General features: G+C 37.2%; 1 protein-coding gene across 4 annotated transcripts in view; it reads left to right on the top strand.

Annotated features, from left to right (window-relative positions):
• Positions 1-16399, top strand: part of SPIRE1 (spire type actin nucleation factor 1) — a 199416-nt gene that overhangs the window by 143336 nt on the left and 39681 nt on the right. For all 4 annotated transcript variants that reach the window (XM_055324056.1, XM_055324055.1, XM_055324058.1 and 1 more), the window contains 2 exons: positions 11066-11152; positions 11804-11933. In XM_055324056.1, the coding sequence (XP_055180031.1) occupies positions 11066-11152; positions 11804-11933 (217 nt within the window). The remainder of the gene's footprint in view (positions 1-11065; positions 11153-11803; positions 11934-16399) is intronic.

The raw sequence follows: 16399 nt of genomic DNA, 5'->3' as shown, positions 1-16399 counted from the left end.
TGTGTAATTTATAAATACAAAACGGGGTTAAAGTATACATATTTTATTGGAACTCTTCTCCCCCTGCTTAACAGTTTGTAGACTTTGTTTCATATCACAAAATACAATTCTTACATCATTAAAATATTTTAATAATTTAACTTTGAATATGTAATACATTTTCATGGTGCTAAATTCAAAAGGATTTGTGGTGCAAGTACACTGAAAAGTCTTCCCTCTCCAGCCACCCATTTACCTTCTTTAGAGGCAACCAGTGTTTATCAGTGTTTTAAACATCTTTCCAGTGCATATCTCTCCTATTTGTGCAAATATGCTCACAGTGTTACCATATTATACCCACTGTTACATATCTTTTTTTTTTATCAGTTCATATTCTTGGTGATCATTATTTTATCAGCATATAAAAAGCCTTCTCATTGTTTTTTTACAGTTTTTATTATATTCCATTCTACATCATTTCTTTTTTTTTTTTTAAAGAGGTCATCTGCTTGACTCACGTCTTTTTATTTTTTTTTATTTTGTTTCCATTCTACATCATTTCTAATGACTCAAAGTAGCCTATTGAGTAGACAAACCAAAATTTATTTAATTAATTTCCTGTGTTGGGATTTACAGTTTTTTTTTTACTGAGATGTAATGGAATTATAACATCATATTAGTTCCAGATGTGCGTCGTAATGATTTGATATCTGCAAATATTGCAAAATGATCACAATATGTCTAGTTAAGATACATCACCATATGTAGCTACAGTTCTTTTTTTCTTATGATGACAACTTTTCAGATTTACTCTCTTAGCACCTTTGAAATATACAATATGGTATTATTAACTATAGCCACTTTGCTCTACACTATGTCTAATTATTGTTGTAACCAGAAGTTTGTAACTTTTGACTTCCTTTATCCATTTTGCCCATCCTCCATCTCTGGCAACTAACTACCAGTCCATTCTCTCTATCTATGAGATTGGGGGTTGTTGTGGGTTTTGTTTTGTTTTGTTTTGTTTTTTAAAAATCCATATAAGTGAGATCATGTACTATTTATCTTTCTCTTATTTCACTTAGCATAATTCCCTGAAGGTCCATCCATGTTGTTCTTAATAGCTCATTACTGGGGATCCCTGGGTGGCGCAGCGGTTTGGCGCCTGCCTTTGGCCCAGGGCGTGATCCTGGAGACCCGGGATCGAATCCCACGTCGGGCTCCTGGCGCATGGAGCCTGCTTCTCCCTCTGCCTGTGTCTCTGCCTGCCTCTCTCTCTCCTCTCTCTCTCTCTCTCTCTCTGACTATCATAAATAAATAAAAATTAAAAAAAATATTTAAAAAACTAGCTCATTACTATTCCCTTGTGTGTGTGTGCTCATACGAGCACACCATATTTTCTTTATCCATTCATCTGTCAGTGGACATTTAGGCTGTTTCTATGTCTTGGCTATTGTAAACAAAGCTGCAGTGATACCCTTTCAAGTTAGTGTTTTCATTACCTTCAAATGAGTATCCAGAAATGGAATTGCTGAATTGTATATTTCTCTTTTTAATATTTTTCAGGAACCCTACCATACTGTTTTTCATACTGTCTGCACCAATTTATATTCCCACCAACAGTACACAAGTGTTCCTTTTTCTCCACGTTCTTGACAACAGTTGTCTTGACTTTTTGATGATAGTCATTCTAGGGATCCCTGGGTGGCGCAGCGGTTTGGCGCCTGCCTTTGGCCCAGGGCGCGATCCTGGAGACCCAGGATCGAATACCACATCGGGCTCCCGGTGCATGGAGCCTGCTTCTCCCTCTACCTATGTCTCTGCGCCTCTCTCTCTCTCTCTCTCTCTCTCTCTCTCTCTCTCTCTCTCTATCATAAATAAATAAAAATTTTTTAAAAAAATTAAAATAGTCATTCTAAAAAAATATGAAGTAGTATGTAGATTTGCCATTTTTAGTATTATATAAAAAGCTGTATTAATTTCCTTAGTGTAAATTCTAGTCATGGAATTATTGGATCAGTGAATATACATGTCTTTAAGGCCTTTGGTAGATATGATCAATTTGCTAAAACCCTTGTTATCCACCTTGTGGTGTGAAAAATTGGATATATATTTGAAGTCCTAAATGATAAAAGTGTAGCTTCCCATGTTTCTGAAGAAAACTGTCTTACCCTTTTTTTAAAGTGTGTTTGTTGGTGGTGCAGGGAATATGTGGCACGCCACGTGTTTTATGAAACTCAATGTTATGTAACTATTAATCAGTAAATGACATAAATTGGATTTCTACTGCTTTAAATATTAATGTACAAACATAATTGATTTATAAGAATGTTTTTGCAAGAATGCCTGGGTGGCTTACTTGGTTAAGCATCCAACTCTTGATTTTGGCTGAGGTCATGATCTCAGGGTCATGGGATCAAGCCCTATGTCAGGCTCCATGCTCAGTGTGGAGCCTCTCTCTCTGCCTTTTTCCCCAGGCACATAACATTCTTTCTGTCTCTCTAAAATAAATAAATAAAATCTTTTTTTCTTTTTAAGAATGTTTCCCATTTCCAAAACATTGCTAAAGGGGAAGCTGTAGTAGGGAGCAACAAAAGTAATTTTTAGTATGATTTAATATCTTAAACTATACATTTTTATGTTCTTGTCATGGATACTAAAAATAATTTTTAGGTTTAAAGATTTGGGATAAAGGTTGAGTAACAAAAATGTGACTTGACTGTAAATATAAGGAATGATTTTTGTTCCTATTGACCAGACCTCTCAAGTCTAATGAAATAAGTTTCTTGGTGTATTTTATATGAATTTGAGAATGTTGCATGTGGTTCTTTTTGACATCCTCCTAGTGTATTATGAATGTAATCTGGTTTTTCCAAGCTTCAACTTGGGATATAGCAGCAAACTCAGGTGGTTTAATGTATGAGGCAGGTAAATGTAAATGAGTGACCTGGGCCAGATTCAAAGCTAGCAAAACTTATCTGTGGTGATCAGAGTCAGAATGGTATTTATGACAGGTGGGAGTTGGGTAGCCACTAGGAGGACACTAGTGTTCCGTATCTTGAGCTGGACAGTGGTTCAAATAAGGTTATGATTATTTTTACATAATTAAGATTTATGCACTTTACCATATGTATGTTATACTTGAGCAAGCACGTTTGTCCCCCAAATTGACAGCTACTCGCTAAAAGAAACATTTTAACATTTCAAGTAAATGAAAGGATTCTTGCCATTAAGCATAGAAACATTGAATCCTCCAGTGGCTTTTTTCAGGAGACAGCGTCTATCTATAAATATCATGAAATCTTGTTCTTCACAGCCACTATAATCCAAAAACTTATCTAGCTTTTTGTCAAAGGAAACCACCATCCAAAGATGAAATTACTTGGTTAAAACTTGAATCTTCTTTTACACACATGAAAAAGAGTAGCCTGATAATGTATGCATAACTGTTGAACTCAGTAAGTGTGGTATGAAGAATCTGAGAGGATTACATAGAACCAAAAGTTCATTGATTATTTAAGTTTATACAGATACTGATATTGAAAAGTGAGACAACCAGTTTTCTATAAAATTTTAAGAAGGAGGAGAAAAAGGATTTTTACTTAGTTTCCTTAGAAGCTCAGAGCACAGAGGAACACTGCTGAATAGCCTGGTTATAAGGTAAAGCCCAAATGAGGTGAAGACTAGAGTATGTTTTCCATTTCAGTACTGTAACTACTGAAACATGGAAAGAGGAGAGGCTAAATATTAGACCCAGACTAGGTCATCAATCTCATGCCTGTGAGCAAGGGAACTTCACAGTGATAAGAGGAGAAGAGGCCCAGAATTGAAAATGATGAACATCATGCCCTTGTCCAGCATATATGAGCTACATAAATAACCTGCAAGAATCAGAAAAGAAGGACTTGGGGGACCTTATTGCAGATACTGAGAACTCATGGTTCAGGAGATGAATCTAGCCCACAAATGTGGTTTGTGTTTTGTTTTGTTTTGTTTTTTTCAAGATTTATTTATTTTAGAGTGCAAGCGAGCAAAGAGAGGGGCAGAGGGGGAGAGAATCTTGAAGTAGACTCCTTGCTGACCATGGAGCCTCACGCTGGGCTTGATCCCAGGACCCTGAGATCATAACCTGAGCCAAAACAAGAGTCAGCCACTCAACCAACTGAACCGCCCGTGTCACCACACACACACAAATGTATTTAATTTGTTCACAGAATTAAAGAATAGAAAATTATACATAAAATATGAATTTGTGAGTTATCTTTAAAAACAGTACATTGAACTTCTATTCCTTGTGACATGAATTTGTTGGCACTAAATGGAGGCTGGCTGGATTAGAGGAAGCATGTATGTTCCAGCTTGCTGTATATTTGGATTCCAATGTGAACTCCAGCAATATATAAAATGGATATTATATTGTAATATGGCTGAATTGATATTTGAAATGTAAAAGTGGCTTTAACACTAGAGAAATCTGAATATAATTCAAGACATTAATAGAATAAAGGAGAAAATTTTGTCTTAAAAGATAACAGGAAAAAGCATTTGATAAAATTTAAAACCAGAAGGAATGACTTCCCAAACACCTGAATGAGTTGCTCAGCAAATCTTCACCCTAAAAAGCTACGATAAAAGTGGTAACGTTTCAAAAACAGTGATTTAAAGACTATAAATTAACCAAAGGGTGTATAACACATTGAAAAGCCTCTATTCAGGAAAATATTCTGAATCTCAGAACAGGGGAGTCTGGCATTTTAGGCAGTGCTACCCCATTTGATGCCAGCTCCAATAGTAGAAGTTCTTCCCAGCTGACCAGGATAGAACATGGCTTTATTCAGAACAGTAGGTGTTAAAGTCCACACCCAGAGTCATTATCAAAGCAGTAGAGAGTTTGGTGACAATCAGGGAGAGCTAAGGAGGCTAAATGTGGCTTCAGTAGTGGCAGAGGCCAAGCAGAAATTGAACAGAATAACCCAGGAAACAAGAGCCAAAATTGGCCAGGATCCCACTTACTCCTGGGAGTCCCAAAGGTTATGCTCATGGTGGGCCCACTTGGGAGAGACTGGAGAGGTGAGCTGTTTGTCCCTGGTCAAATACAGAGGTCTTGTGAATCCAGAAAGTGAAAAACTGGGCAGACATTTAACTCTCATGACTGAGGGAGGGAGCTTTACTAGCTTACTGTGTTCATGTACTACTTCTGGCCTATCATTGGCTGATCACTAAGTACTTTGCTGACCCAGGATCAACTCTGAGGAAGCTGAGCTTAAAAATAAAAAGAATTTTAAAAAGAAAAATATATATATATACTGAGCAGAGACTTTAGAACCTACATGTGGCAGGGAAAGTAGATTTAACAGAATTAGTGTAAAGAAGCCATTTAACAAATAAACAACAATATTTATCCCCTCTGAGGACAGATCAAAATCCAGAGTTCTTACAATATATTTTCTTAAATGTCCAGTTGACAGCAGAACATTATAGACAGAAAAACAAACAAACAAAACAGAAAACTGTGGCCTGTGGCTCATAGTAGTACAGGAAGAGTTATGAAATGTATACTCCAAGGATGGGGTGTGGGTGGTAAGGAGCCTCCAGTTGTCCAAGTCCAGCCAGTCGTCACATCCTCTCAATGACCTGTTCCAACCAAAAACCAATAAAACTTCAGAAAGGTAACATAGGAGAAAATCTTTATGACCTTGAGGTAGGCAGAGATTTCTTTAAATAGGACAGGTGTGTACATTGTGCTTAAGAGCAGTGACTCTGGAAATAGGGTAACTATGTTTGAATCTCAGTTCTGCCATCAACTCAGTCGCATTTTGGGCATGATACACACACACACACACACACATACATATAGCGAGATACTGGTTTTGAAAAGTGAGACAACCAATTTTCTATAAAATTTTAAGAAGCAGGGGAAAACAGATTTTTACTTAGTTTTCTAAGAAGCTCAGAGCACAGAAAAACACTGTGCTGAATAACCTGGTTATAAAATAAAAGTCCAATAAGATGGAGACTGGATACAGTATGCTTTCCACCTCAGTACTGTAACTAAACATGGAAAGAGGAGAGGCTAAATATTTAGGCACAGACTAGGTCAACACCTCAAGGAAATGAAATCAGGATCTCAAAGAGATCCTGCACGCCCATGTGTATTACAGCATTATTCACAATAGCCACGTTATGGAAGCAGCTTAAACGTCATCAGATGAATGGATAAAGAAAATGCATATACATCTACAGGAATAGTATTTAGTCATAAAACAGAAGGAAATCATGCCATTCGCAATAACATAGAAGAACCTGGAGGACTTCATGCTAGGTGAAGTAAGCTGAGCCTACCAAGACAGATAGTATATGATCTCGCTTATGTGTTGAATTATAAGAAGTCAAACTCATGGAAGCTGAGAGTAGGGCAGTGGGTTGACAGGGGTTCAGGAATAGGGGAAGTAGATATTGCTTAAGTGTCGGTCAAAGGTCACATGTTTCAGGTAGAAAACGAACGAGTTCTGGGGACTCAGCATGGTGACTATAGTTAATAATGCTGTAGTATGTCCTTGAAGTATGCTAAGAGCATACAGCTTAAATGTTCTCTTCACAAACCAGTAACCGTGTGAGGTGATGGATATGTTAATTAGCTTGGTTGTGGTAAACATTTCACAGTGCCTGTAAACATATCAGATAATCATGCTGTGTACTTTAAATATGCATAATTTTTCTCTGTCAATTCAGCCTCAATAAGGCTGAAGGAGGGGAAAAAGGAAATCTGAATGGGCCCAATATTAATCCATGAACGATAGATAACTTTGTACATTTTTAGTTGTGATCTTTTTTTTTTAATTTTTATTTATTTATGATAGAGAGAGAGAGGCAGAGACACAGGCAGAGGGAGAAGCAGGCTCCATGCACCGGGAGCCCGATGTGGGATTCGATCTCGGGTCTCCAGGATCGCGCCCTGGGCCAAAGGCAGGCGCCAAACCGCTGCGCCACCCAGGGATCCCTTTAGTTGTGATCTTATGTCATCATTAGTGGTTCTGCTTTGCTTAAGACAAAAGTAGAAAAAAAGTTTTTCAAGGCTCAAGTTATTTAAGCTTTTTGTTTGTTGAAAATTCCATGAGCTTCAGAACGACAGGTAATTTTTTATAAATATGTTCTTTATGATAATTATCAGTGATTCATCTAGTCTATTTAGGTATAAATAATACATTTTTGAACTTGGAGGTTGTGGGTAGTAAGTGAAGACAAATGGATAGATGTTTCTGCTTCATGGTAGCCACTCTTGTTTTCCTTTTCATGTCCTTCTCTGGCCAAATCCATGCAGTTCACTTAAGTGTGTACTGAGCTCCTGTGCAAGGGACTGGGCAGATGGGAGTGCCAGTGTGAGCAAGTTCATGTGGAAAGTTTTCAGTCTAAACAGCTAAAATTTTGGTTAGTTCCTTATTTTATATAAATGTACCTGATAAATGAGAGTGGAAATTCAACTATTCATTTAATCTTTAAAAACTGGGCATTAAAATTTTTTTATTCTTTTTTTGCATACAACTCATTTATTAATATTTTTTTAAAAACCAAATGCAAGTAAACTTGGCTTCTTTTTCCCACAAAATGGGGAATACATCTCTGTAAAAAAATTATATTATTTGTACACAGCAGTTTGTTGCTGGGATTTATAGTTTAAGCAAAAAACAGTTAATGGAGGGGGAAGCAACTAATGGGCAACCCCTCAAAAAAAAAAAATAAAACTCCCAAACAAAATAACATTAACTGATTAATACATAAAACTTTTTACAATATGGTAAGCAATAGTGATCAGAAAACACCCTACTTAAAGTAATTTTTATACAGATTTCTATTATACTGCAATTCACTCCCAGCAACTCTGAGCCCATTAAGAGCACTTACATTGTGGCATTACACTTGCTAATTTCTTTAAAAACAAATGTTTTTTATAAAGAGTAAACACAAAGAGTTTTCAAACATGGTCTATCTGTACCTGAAGCACTATGCTGAAATGTTTTTAATTTAATCCTCATGTTTAAGCTACATAACTGTACTGTTTTAATCCACTGGTTCTGGTACGTTTATGCTGATGTTGGGAATTGGTAGCTTAGCCATACTGGATATTACTCAGAATATTAAGTTATAGAAGTATAAAACATTTCAGTTTGCTTTTTTCAAAATGTTTGAGTAAAATGCTTTAATTCTAACAGAAAGCTTCAAATAACTCACCTTTTAAAAATGAAGATGTAGGGGCATTTGGATGGCTCAATGGTTGAGTGTCTGGCTTTGGCTCAGGGCGTGATCCTGGTCCTGGGATCGAGTCCTGCATCGGGCTCCCCAAAGGAAGCTTACTTCTCCCTCTGCCTATGTATCTCCCTCTCTCTGTGTCTCTCATGAATAAATAAATAATTTTTTAATTAAAAAATAAAAAGATGTAGAAACAACATCTTTTACTTAGAAGTTATTTAAGGCATTGTGGCTCAGAAGATCAAGTTGTATAAATGTCTTATTTACTTGTGGCTCTATTATTTGTGTTCAGCTAAGAATCATTTATCATTGCAGCTCAGAGAGCTTGTTTCAATATATGTTCTGTGGGTAGCCTGGGTGGCTCAGCGGTTTAGTGCTGCCTTCAGCCCAGGGAGTGATCCTGGAGACCCAGGATCGAGTCCTGCGTCGGGTTCCCTGCATGGAGCCTGCTTTTCCCTCTGCCTGTGTCTCTGCCTCTCTTTTTCTTTCTGTGTCTCTCATGAATAAATAAATAAAATCTTTAAAAATATATATGTGTTTATTTATAGGAGAATGATTTCACTGAGCCAGCAGCAGAATGGTATTAGCACAAAGTTACTTTTTTCCCCTCCTGGTAAGGACTTTCACTGACTCATATCCATCCTACCTCAGGGGCACTGATGCACATTTTGTAATTGGGATTCAGGATATGGTTTCTGACTAGTGTGGAAACTGAAGGTAATGTGTGCTGGTTTGGGGAACAGAATTTACAACCCTGGCCTTACTTAAACCAACTCCCTCAACTACTGTTGTGATGAAAGTAAACAGTAAAGTAAAAGCCTAGGGGAAAGTCTCTAGGAGTAGAGCTGAAGGTAGTAGGAAAGTCTGATTAAGTTGTTCCATAACAATAAGGAGTTGTTTTGTTTTAAAGATTTATTTATTCATGAGAGCCACAGAGAGGCAGAGACATAAGTAGAGGGAGAAGCAGGCTCCTCACAGGGAGCCCGATGTGGGACTCGATCCTAGACCCCAGGATCACGCCCTGAGCTGAAGGCAGAGGCTTTAACCGCTGAGCCACTTAGGTATCCCACCATAAGGAGTTTTAAAGAAATCTTTTATAGCAGGAAATCCATAGGAGGTTGTCATGTCACATTAGGCCTCCAGATCTATAGCTAGTGGACATGCCCTCCTTAAACCAAGTACTAGCAGTTCAGGCGGCTTTTACTCTTAAATCTTTCCTTGGGCCATCCAGACCTCATTCAGTGCTGGGAGGTGTGGCCCAGGGAGGAGAGAGTGTGGATGCTGTGAAGGCCGCAGCAGGCTTGCCACCCACCCTGCGCACAGATGGAGGGGTTTCATTTGGGGAGCAGATTGGCCTTGGGAGCAGTATTTCAGGTCCCTTTTTAAAAATATGTATTTAACATTATATCTCAGAAGACACAAAATAGCAACACGGACAAAAAAAATAAAAACTCATACAGTTGCAGTGAGGAATAACCAACTGATTAATGACTTGTGAACAATTAAAATAGTATTTAAGGTTGGTGAGTACACAAGAAAACTGTTCATGCCCTGAAATCTTACAGTCTTACAAAAATACTTGAGGGGCACCTGGGTGACTGAGTCAGTTAAGTATCTGCCTTTGGTTCAGGTGATGATCCCAGGGTCCTAGGATCAAGCCCTGTGTGGGGCTTCTCGCTCAGTGGGGATTCTACTTCTCCCTCTCCCTCTGCCCCTTATCCCCCTTGTACGCTCTCATTTTCTCTCTTAAATAAAGAAATACATCCTTATAAAAAATACTTAAAAAGTTTTACCAAATTTAAAGTAATTCCAAAATTTAAGTGACATTTCCAATGACAAGTTGTGAAGCATAAGGAAACATATCTAACCTATCAAAATAAAAAGATCAGCCGTTGATGTGAGAGGAATAAATAAATTATCTTTTTTTCTTTCCAACAAAATCGATATTATAAAGCTATTAGAATATGATGGGGTAATCGAAGACTAGGTCTCCAAGGTAGGGAGGAGAAAGATTTTTGAGACAGTGCATTAATAAAAATAGTATACCAATTTCCTGGATTTTGAGAAATATTAGGTAATTTGTCATTAAGTTTATAATTTGTTAGCATTTCTTTTTTATCCATCCTTTGTGAGGAACGTGACAGAAAATGCCTAACGGGTTCTATTTTTTTCATATTAAAATTGGGAAATAAATGTGACAAAATGTGCCTTCTGGGGTGGTTAGAGTAGGTTTAGAATGTTATTTTTGGTGGGTTTGGGGGGTTTTCTTAAATTGCTTTTAAAAATTGCTTTTTTTAACACATTGCTATAAAAAGAGAGTACGTTAGAGCAGGGGTCAGAGTCAGATGAGGGCTCTACCAAGACTCTTGTACTCACTAATTGTATGAATGTAGTAGACACCCTCCTTGACATGAGCCTGAGTTTTATCTATAGAATGTGACTCATGACACCAGTCCTTCCTATTACTTAGGTTTTGTACAAGGATGAAAATAAGAGGTAAAAGGCTTTGTAAATTATAATGTAATTAATAAGCATAGTATTATTTATTGCATTCACATTCATAATTTTAATTTTGTAGAAAGAGGTGAATCAAATACATAATTTCCCTAAATGGTAGAACTTAATGATTCATTTTATGAACTTCTGTTTTTCTCCAATTTTACATAGCTGTTTGTGCTCTGAATCACTCAACTATTTACTCTCCATTTTATTAATTCGAAACACATCTTTGATAGAACCAGGACACACCTTCAGTAATTTTGAAGTAATAGCTGTACCCAGAAACTTGTAATGATTTTCCTGTAGTCACATGAATCTTGTACTTTTTGTCTCCTTTCAGGTCAATGGTGATATTCCCCCTCGGTTAAAAAAAAGTGCTCACGAAATCATCCTGGACTTCATCAGATCAAGACCCCCTTTAAAGCCGGTATGTGATCTGATGTGTTCCCCTTGGTTGGAGGTCACGTAACAAGGTACTCTCCTCTAAGACATGGTCTCTGGAACTCAGCTCTCGAAGTTGTTTTTACACCAAGCTTTTATTCTCAGAATGATGAAGCCTAACTCTAAGTTGTATTATTTAGTCACAGAAGAATACTTAAAATTATTCAATACAAGACTGTCTTAGGATGTTTTAACTCCAAACAACCTGAGTTATGCAGTTTACTTAGTAGCCACATGTCTCTGAGCAAATTAATCAGCCTCCCTGAGCCTTTATTTCTTCAATTGTAGAAAGATTACTTAATAATCTAAAAATTTTGTGATACTTGTTCAAAAATGTTTTTAAAAAAATAATAATAGATAAGGTATAGCTTACATTTCAATTGATTATCTATCATGGTAGCATATTGTGAACATAATTACAATGCTAGCAAAACTGACTCCTTAAAATTGAGCACATACGACTAAATTACTGTGAAATCCAATAATCTCCCTATTGCTTAAAATAGTCATTTATCAAATGGTGTTGCAGTCAGTGAAATACAATTTCATAATACTTTACCATAGAAATGGACTTCAGTAAGAATTATTTAAGGACAACTATTCAAGTCTATAGCCATTCCTTTTTTTCCCCCCCAAGGTTGCAGCCAGAAAACTGAAACCCACTCCACCACGACCACGGAGCCTCCATGAAAGAATATTAGAAGAAATCAAAGCAGAAAGAAAGCTACGGCCTGTCTCACCAGAGGAGATTAGACGCAGCAGATTAGGTGAGTCAGCTGCTTACTGCACCGCTGGTCTATCCTCAGCCACTTGAAGCAGTGTCTCTATACAACCAGCCCAGAGAAAAGTAAAAGCAGTGTTTGTTCCTTTCTGTCTCTCTCTTTGTCTCTCTCTCTCTCCCACATACACGCACACTCTTACTTGAAGTTTATGCATGAAATTCACAGAATAGGAAGTCCTTTGCCCATACGATACTGAACCACATGAGAGTGTCATGGCTTAGTAGAAATTGCTCTGTCATTCTCTAGACTGTGGTTTTAGGAGAGTCCCTTTACCTCTCTGAGTGTTGGTTTCTTTATTAGCAGAAGGAGAAAAATTCCTTTACATTTTAATTATGGCTTTTATATAAGAATTAAGATTGTGGTCAAAATACTTCATAAATTATATTACATATACAAAGCTCTTATGTTTTAGAAATATACATAATCTTCATGTTTCTGTTGTCTTAATTATGGATTTAAAGATACAGTATTATATGATGAAAGCATTGATTGTTATCTGATAACACTTATTCCCAAGCTTCCTTTATATTTATTTAATGTTATGTGTACTATAAACACACATTGATTTTGATTTATAGCAAGACCGTATTTTAAAATGTTTGTAACATTTTTGTTTATACAACTTTCCTCTTATTTTTAAGATTAAAGATGCTCAAAGAATTCAGAGAAACTTCCTGTAGGAAAATGGATAGTAGTGGCATCTGAACAGGAAAAGAACCACACTCTCCTAGTCTTCTCCTCTAATCTCTTTTCCTGCCTCTGTTAGACCCTTCGTGGTCTTTCAGATTTCTATCCTGGGCTCACTGTGTCTCTCTGAACAACCACACCGATCTCTGTGATTTTTGTTTTGGCTACTTCAGCCCTCATCTGTGTACCTGTCTCTCTGAGCTCACACCCATTCCCCCAGCTGTCTGCTAGCTAGGGCCTACAGCAGGACAGGGGAAGCCATTTGTTTTCTCCCAAACCATCTTCTCCTGTTTCCTCATCTCAGTGTGCTCAAGGCAGAACTTCACCATCATCTCAGATTCCCACCTAACAGCTAAGCCCTATTGATATTTCTTATTCTGGATCTTTCTAGTTTTCCCCATTTTTAGCCCAACACCATCCTAACCCAGCCTGACATCTTCTCTTATCTAGTTTATCACATCAGCTTTGACTGCTGTCTCTGCTTCTAACCTCAAAATCTTGAGTCATGTCATGTTGATATCCTTTTGTTAGACTCTTGACCCTTCTTTTACCTTGTGACCTCCGTGCCAGCAGGACCCACATCTGTCTTGTTCATTGTTGTAGAAGTGCACCCATAGGTGCTGAAATAATTGAATGTACCTTCCAGTTACAAAGCTACTGAGAGAGAGAAAGTTGAGTCAGTGTTGGACAGGGGTCTAATTTTTATGGCAGCAAGTGTTGTCTTTTAAAAATGTTGAGGGACACCTGGATGACTCAGCAGTTGGGAGTCTGCCTTTGGCTCAGGGTGTGATCCCAGAGTTCTGGGACCGGGTCCCACATTGGGCTCCCTGCGAGGAGCCTGCTTCTCCCTCTGCCTATGTCTCTGCCTTCTCTCTGGGGTCTCATGGATAATTAAATCAAATCTTTTTTTTAAAAATAAAAATGTTGAAAGCATGCTAAGTGACAAATCCATGTGAGCATTTATATAATAATGAACTAAAACATACAAGCCATGTGCACCAAGGGTTCTTATCCTGAGAATCCTTGAACAAGCCTGACGAGAGTCTGAGAGTTCCCGAAATATAAAAAAAAAAATGTGCTTACTTCATAAAATGTATGAATGTGCATTTTTCTGGAGAGAGGGTCCATATTTTTCCTTAGTTTCCGAAACAGTACACAGCCTCAAAAGAGTAAGAACCACTGTGGAAAAATAAGGAAGTGGTATTATGGGATGCTAGCTTAAGACTGGATTTCTTTTAAATTAGCATACCTTGAGAAGAAACAGTGGGGATAATAGAAAAGATTCCAATAAAACTATGAGGCAAAACAAATCTATTACCATGAGAAAAGCAAGCTTCATGATTTACAGGAGCACAGAGTAATTAGGCTAAGGGATTGTCAACCTCAGTGGAAGTACCAAAAAGACTAGAGAAAGGAGCAATATAGGCATAATGTGCTTGTACGACATGGATGGTATTTGACATATAGTTCCTTCACTTTTCTAATATTTTTTTTGAACGTTTACTTTCTATTAAACAACCATGCCATCTCCTGGGATATAGAGATGAACAAGGCATAATGCCTGCCCACGAATGCTTACAAAAGAATGACTCTGGAGTGTCATGCATGTTCATACTACAAGACCATTAACAGCAAGTCACAAGACATTGGCGAGGTCATTTGAAGGAGAGACTAGCAGTCCCTGTGAGTGTCAGGGGGCTACTTTCATTGCTTGGAAGGATCATTGCAAGCCTTTGTCACACATATGTTCTTCTCTTTCATTTTAAACAAGTTAGATGTTAAATAACAGGAAACCTACTTTAGAACAATTAAATATCAAGGGCCCCTCAGTGGCTCAGTCAGTTAAGGAACCAACTCTTGGTTTCAGCTCAGGTCTTGATCTCATGGCCTCTGTGATCGATCCCCATCTCAGGCTCCAAGTTCAGCATTAGAGTCTACTTGGATATTCTCTCCCTCTGCACCTTACCCCACTTGCATGCTAGTATGCACATTCTCTCTTTCTCTCTTTCTCATTCATACTCAAGTAAATAAATCTTTAAAAAAATAAAACCAATTTTATGTTTTGAGCATATCTTACTATTTTTTATTTTAACCTTATGAATTGGTGATTCACAACAATCATGATCGAGCTGTTACAGAAAGTGAGAGTCTTCTACAATTCTGCATTCAAACTGATCTTGTATCTTATTGGAAAGTAAGGTATTTGGGCTTGTTATTTCTGCAGATCTACGTTGGTTCTTACTATACAATTTTGCTTTGGGGAGTTTGATTAGGATGAGGTTGGCAGAATGCACTTAGGACAAGTTTCCCCAAATATTTTTATAACCTTTCCCCTCCATGTAATTGTGAGTAGAATCCCACTATAGAAACTGGGGACATATGTAAATGTTTAAAGAAATGTTACCCATAATTTCAAAAGCCAGAGGCATCCACTGTAAATCTACTTGTGCAGTATGGAGATAAGAACTATACTCTGTTTAAAAAGAAAAAAAAAAAAGAACTATACTCTGTTCTCTTCACTTAACATTGTATGTGATGTGAACATCTTCCCATGTCATTAAATAGGACTCATAAGGCGCTTATATCCTGATAATATGGCTAAACTGTGTTTTATTTCCCTATTTTTTGACAGAATGTCCTTTTTTTTTTTTTTTACTGTCAAGCCTGAAAATACTATTCTTGCGCACCAGTCTTTGTTCATGTCCCATCATTTTCTGTTTCCTAACATCTCATACTGAATTGAGACTTTTGGTTTTAAATATAAATTGTGCCTTTAAAAGGCATCTTTTCTTAATTGCTAAATTAAATTTCTTAATTGCTATTATGCTTGATTTCTCTCCTTTTTGTAATATGTAGAGCTTGGAAAAGATCCAAACCTCATCTTCCAAGAAATAATAGCAGCCCTCTGTAATGCAATAGTCTTATTTCAAAAGATAGATTATTCACATATCAGGGAAGAACAGAATGAGAAGATATTAGAGAAGGGTGGTAAATGCTTTGAGAATATGTTGGATCTTATTTACTGTGTATAATTAGGAAAATCTAGAGTCAATGGTATTTGAATTCAGAAATGCAGGGGTTTTTTTATGAGTCACAGATATTTATTTGAAAACCTCACACTAATGCATGTATAAATACTATAATCAGATTATGGACCACAGAAACTGGATATTTGCTTCTATTAAGGAATATTGTAATATTGTAATATTCCTTAATAGAAATCTTTAAAATAATTATAATTAATAAATGTTTAGATTTTCTTGAGAAAAGCAGTAAAATTAAATTTATAGCACTTTTGTAGTCAGCGTTTTTTGAGGTAGAACATTTATTTCTTCAATAAATATCACCTAAATTATGAAATCCTTTTCTGTTTGAAATACATAGTTTCTGCATCCAAAATATCTTGATTATTGAACTTCAAGTTTCTGCTATGAATTTTTTTATTAACACATAGTGTATTATTAGTTTCAAAGGTAGAGTTCGGTGATTCATCAGTCTTATGTAACACCCAGTGCTCATTATATCATGTCCCCTCCTTAATGCTCATTCCCCAGTTACCCCACCCCCTCCCCCCAGCAACCCCCAATTTGTTTCCTATGATTAAGAGTCTCTTATGGAGACACCTGGGTGGCTCAGCTGGTTAAGCACCTGCCTTCAGCTCAGGTTATGATCCCAAGGTCCTGGGATCGAGCCCCAGTTTGGGCTCCCTGCTTCACAGGGGGCCTGCTTCTCCTGCTCCTTCTGCCACTGCCTCTGCTTGTGTG

This window comes from Nyctereutes procyonoides, unplaced genomic scaffold (genome assembly GCF_905146905.1).
Source record: "Nyctereutes procyonoides isolate TBG_1078 unplaced genomic scaffold, NYPRO_anot_genome, whole genome shotgun sequence".
Classification (NCBI taxonomy): domain Eukaryota; kingdom Metazoa; phylum Chordata; class Mammalia; order Carnivora; family Canidae; genus Nyctereutes; species Nyctereutes procyonoides.
The sequence above is the reverse complement of the archived record's forward strand: the minus strand, read 5'-3'. Positions and strand labels throughout refer to the sequence as shown.